General features: G+C 49.4%; 1 protein-coding gene across 1 annotated transcript; it reads right to left on the bottom strand.

Moving 5' to 3' along the window:
- Positions 1 to 2,973: 2,973 nt before the first annotated feature.
- LOC120687786 lies at positions 2,974 to 4,761 on the bottom strand. Its single transcript, XM_039969804.1, has 4 exons — positions 4,580 to 4,761; positions 4,136 to 4,387; positions 3,914 to 4,064; positions 2,974 to 3,814 (listed from the first exon to the last, which is right to left on the bottom strand). Exons 1-4 carry the CDS (start codon positions 4,631 to 4,633, stop codon positions 3,264 to 3,266), a joined length of 1,008 nt encoding a protein of 335 aa, XP_039825738.1. The 5' UTR covers positions 4,634 to 4,761; the 3' UTR covers positions 2,974 to 3,263.
- Positions 4,762 to 5,089: the final 328 nt, after the last annotated feature.

The following is a 5,089-nucleotide window of genomic DNA, read 5'->3' as shown; positions in this document are numbered from 1 at the left end:
AAACAAATTTTGCAACTTATAGTCAATCCTAACAAGATACTACACTAGGAAAGCAAAGGCACACAAGTTGCAAGTATGAAATGCGGAAACGTAAATGAGGGATGAGAGAAAGCAAACTCTTGACGCAAAGTTTTATCCCATGTTAGGCACTAATCCACCCCTAATCCCGTTATTGAAGCACTCAACAAGAGTATTGCTTCCCGGCCACCAAGGACCACTTGACTCACCACGACTAGACTACCAAGGCTCATGCCAAGTTCACCGGTCACCTTGATGCCACTTTCCACTACGAGTTTCTCCATGAAGGAAGGGGGTCTCCACGCTCCTCGCACAAAGCCATCACCACCGATCCACAACAAGCCGGAGGGTTGAAGACTTGCTGGCGAGTCTCCAAGATTCCAAGAGACCAGCTCACCAAGATACAAGCTTTAGGTTTACTATAGAACCAAAACAAGGCAGCAACACCTTGCTCCCTCACTCTCTCAAGTGGTGGTAACCTAGCATTAACACTCACAAAGATGTGCTAAGGCCTATGGATGTGATCAATTGGCTCTCTAGTGGCTTGGAGAACTTTTTCAGAGTGTGTGTTGCTTCTCTGAACTCCAGCAAACTCAAATGACCTAGGTGAGGCGTTTATATAGGCTAATAGGGTAGCATATACCCGTTACTAGTTGTTCTGCCAACAAAAAGTAGAACGTGTTGGTTAAACCAGTTGCAACCGTTGGTTTGAACCGGTTATAGTGAGTCTGCAACTAGCTGTTGAACTAACTGTTGAACTCCAACCATCATCTTCTGCCGATGTCATTGCACTGACGCTTGCACCGGTGCCCATCAGTTTAACCGGTCCTGAAGGCTTTTTCCCTCGAACTCTTCTGCAGCTTGACATGCTCTCTGATCAGTTATATCAATGCACCGATATCTTTTCTTGCACCGTCGATTTAACCGGTGCTACTGTGTTTTCTTCACTTGATCGTCGTTGCAACTCCTCGATGCACAAGCCCATGATTTTTTTAGCCGTCAGTTTAACCGGTCGACTGTTTTCTGCTGACACTTGTCCAATTCGTAGATTTTCACTATGATTTTGACACCTTGATAGCTAATTGGACACCTTGACAATGATTTGGACTCCATCCATAGGACCCTGAAATCCTACAAACTTAGACTCACAAATATTGTTAGTCTCATTAATTATATTGTCACCCAATCACCAAAATCACATCCAAATAGGACCATGATCCTTGCACCTTGTAATCTCTCGTTTGACACAATGAAAATACTCAGGTTGGGTTGCTCAGCCCTCCCCCTCCCCCGGTTGATTCCTTTTTCATTCCTAACAGAACAATGTTAGAATTAAAATAGGTTGTTTCATTCACTATCGTGGACATCTGAAGCAACTGATGAGTTAGCAGGTGGACTTGGCAATTATTTTCCCGATACTTAAGACATTATGCAGTTGATGCAAGTTTTAGCATGCACTGGCTAGTTGATGGGGAGGGAAGCCCAAGGGGGCTTTTAGCTCTCGTGTAATGGGCTGGAAGCGGGAAACTATCAATTGTATATCTTCTGAATGTATTAGGCTTACATAACTTTCACTTTGAGATTTTGTCTGCGTAGATGAAGTGAATATAAGGAAGTCTTTATTTCATTATTTATTGCAAAATACAGTATAAACACACATTATATAGGCATGTACTCTTATCCCCATGAATGCACACAAGCACACATAGTTTACCAGTATATATTAACATCTCTGGAAAAATTAGAATTAGAGATATTGAGTTTGACAAAATCACCATAATTGTCTAGCTATATATATTGATAGCTTCACTTACTATTGAAAGAAATAATTTATTGAAAATGTAAGCGGCTGAAGATTCGAATCCGGATAGATAGATGGACCCTACCAATCAATTCGTGAGCTCATAAATAAACCAAGTGGTTACTATGCATGCTTTGTGGGTAAAATGGACCTAGTCTTAAAACGTGTGTTGAAAATGACACAAGAACCAACATACATATTGAATTCTTAGGTCAGTCTCAGTAAAAATTTTATAGGCACAGTTATCTAAACTGAGAACTAAGTAATTGTGCCAGATGTATTTTATAGTGATGAAATTTTCCTCATATCCTACGAAACTTCATTCTTCTCTCATCTTGCCATGTCATCAAAATTGATGATATTTTTATAGGCGCAGTTATCTAAACTGAGAACTAAATAATTGTGCCAGATGTATTTTATAGTGATGAAACTTTCCTCATATCCTACGAAACTTCATTCTTCTCTCATCTTGCTATGTCATCAAAATTGATGTTATTTAATACTATAAAATTCTCCATGAAACTCTCATTGGGACTGGCATTATCAAGCAGAGAGCAGAGTACGTGAAGGACCTACTGTTCAAGCTTATCCGGATGCTCAAGAACTGGCGAGCTTTGTGCGAGGATCGATGCAAACTTGCACGAGTTGGGTCGAGGGTTGGAGGACATCTCGACACGACTTCACCAACCTCTGTGCTTAACCTGGGAACCGTAAGCGACCGCACCTTCCTCAAGCTAGTAGATGGCAGCGCAATAAGATTCGGCAGCATCAACTGGGGTGGTGCTCAGGACCAATACCAATATCAATATGCAGGAGCCATCTGAAGACGAAGCCCTTCCTGTGTTGATGACTGCTGGAATACATGCATGTTTTAGCCCTTAGGGCAGGTGCATTTAGCGAGTTCTGAAAACTCTGCTTTTTGCTGTACCGAACCTAAAGTCATGAACCTAGTCCTTTTTGCTTTGTTTCCATGAAACCCCCTTTTTTCCAAGGAAAAAAAATTCTTATCGAGCACGATCATGAGAGAGCAATGGGCGCACACTTCACATTTTAATTAAGCGATCACACACCGTAGTAGCTACAGTAGAGGTACAGGCAGTAGTGTCTTTCTGGAGCAAAAATCTTGCTTAAGTACCCTGAATGAGAACAAAATATACAGATATAATGTTTGCCCACGTTCAACATGTACTAAGCTTGAAATTTTGTAGCCATAGCACTCGAAACACGGCAATGGGGTTCGAACATTACAGGGAAAACACGCAGATTAAGCTTCTGCCCAACGTTACAGAGACCACCGTACGTGCAAACTACTACAGCAGCTCGTACGTGCAACAGAACAAGTAGCAACTAAACTTAAGACACCTAATTAACGAAAGCTCCATCACCATTTTTTTATCAACAAAGCTGGGACAAGCGCACAGCGTGACACCAGCTGCTCAGTGGCCTAGTCCCAGCTCCCGCTCAGCAGCGGCTTCACGTCGGCCACCTCGCCGAACATCTTGACCAGGTCCGAGCACCCGGCCGCCCGCTGCTCCTCCCCCTGACCGCCCTCCCCCTCCTCCACCTCCCCCTCCAGCTCCAGCCCGAGCTCCTCCTCCACGTCGTCCGACGCCGCGATGAGCAGCAGCTCGCACCCCTCGTAGTTGAGCAGGTCCGGCGGGTCCGCCGGCGCGTACCGCCGGCTCCCGAACGCGCCCTGCAGGTGCGCCGGGAACGCCGCGCGGCGCTTGCTCTGCAGCCCGCGGAACCCGCCGCCGCCGCCGGAGGGCGGGTCTGGGTTCTTGACCTGCACGAGGAAGGACGCCTCCGGCTCCACGTTCAGCGCGTCCTGCGGCTCCCCGTCGCCGCGGGTGGGGAGCTCCAGCTTGTACACGAGGTGGGTGTGCGGGGCGCGGCGCCCGCCGGACTCGTGCCTCAGGATGCGGTACACGCCCTCGCCGAGCGCCCGCGCCGCCGGCCGCCGGTGCTGGCCCCGCGTCGCCGTGCTGTACTCCTCTGCAAAAAACGATCGAGCAGAGTGAAGCTTAAAAGCTCAGATTTTTCCTTCCATTCGGCACCGCCTTGCCCTGGCACAGGGAGCAGCGTGGCGCGCACCTTCCTTGAGCGCGTCCTTGATGTCCTGGAGCTTGGTGGTGACGAGCTCGACGTACCCCCAGTACGGGCGGCCGTGCTTGGCCGGGTCCGGCAGGCTCTTCTTCCCCATGACCACCAGCCGGAGCAGCGGCTGCTCCACGACGTTCACCTCCTGTGCGTGCAGCGAAAGCTAAATCAAGGTGCGTTCCAGCCGTGCATATACATGTGGAAAATTAAACATACCTCCTTGCCATGTCCGCCTTGGTGGCCTTCTTCCTTGTCGCCCGCCCCTCCCCCGGATCCTCCCCCGTCGCCCTGGTGGCGGTGCTTGCGGCCCTCCTTGCCGGAGTCCGGCGCCTGCTTCTCCTCGACGGCGCGGTCGCCGGCGGCGGACTCGGGGCGCAGGACGATGTACATGCGCTGGACGTCGTCGGGGCCGCGCGCCTCGTCCTTGTCCACCTTGGGCCGGTAGAAGAAGAAGATCTCGCCTTTCTCCTGCATCCATGCGCGTCGCAATCAATACACCACTGATCGATGATCAAGTGATCATGATCAAGCGATCATGCAAGCTCGCCACTTCTGCTCTCTCATGTCAGGTGAGAACAAGAATGACGGCGATGTCGCAAATGGAACGAGATCCTGAGCTGGTAACGGGATCATGTTACAGTACAGAGCTTGGCGGCGCACCTGGATCTCCACCTTGGGGTCGGGTCGGGTCTTCACCTCCTTGCCTTGCCCCATGGTGTGTCGCTCGAGACGCTGCTGTCTTACTCCTGCGAACCGAGTTGCTTTCGCTTGCGCCGGCAAGTTCAGGTCGGGCGGCGGTCGATGGATGGAGACGGAAGCCAAGGTTACTTTACTGCGGTGAAAACTGCGAGTGGGGGAACCGTTCCCCTCTCCCCTGTCGGCGCGTGGCGTCACAAAAAAGAGAAAGTTGACACGTGTCGAGGACTGGACATGGTGAGCTCAGCGAGCCTACACGTGCGCGCGCACGTGGCCGCTGGCGCCGGCTAGAAGAGTCCGGTCGGGTCTACCTCTTTCTCCTCCGCTTCTCTACGTTCCCTAGATTTTTGGGTGAGGTTAAACGAGAATTGCAGGTGAATTGTCTGGTGTGGTTTGAGTGGAAAACTTAGTTTGAAATTTGATGCGATAAATATTTGAAACGTGATGCATTATATGTTTACTTTGCTGGATGGA

Source organism: Panicum virgatum, chromosome 9N, assembly GCF_016808335.1.
Source record: "Panicum virgatum strain AP13 chromosome 9N, P.virgatum_v5, whole genome shotgun sequence".
NCBI classification, from domain to species: Eukaryota; Viridiplantae; Streptophyta; class Magnoliopsida; order Poales; family Poaceae; genus Panicum; species Panicum virgatum.
This window is presented reverse-complemented; position numbering and strand designations above follow the sequence as displayed.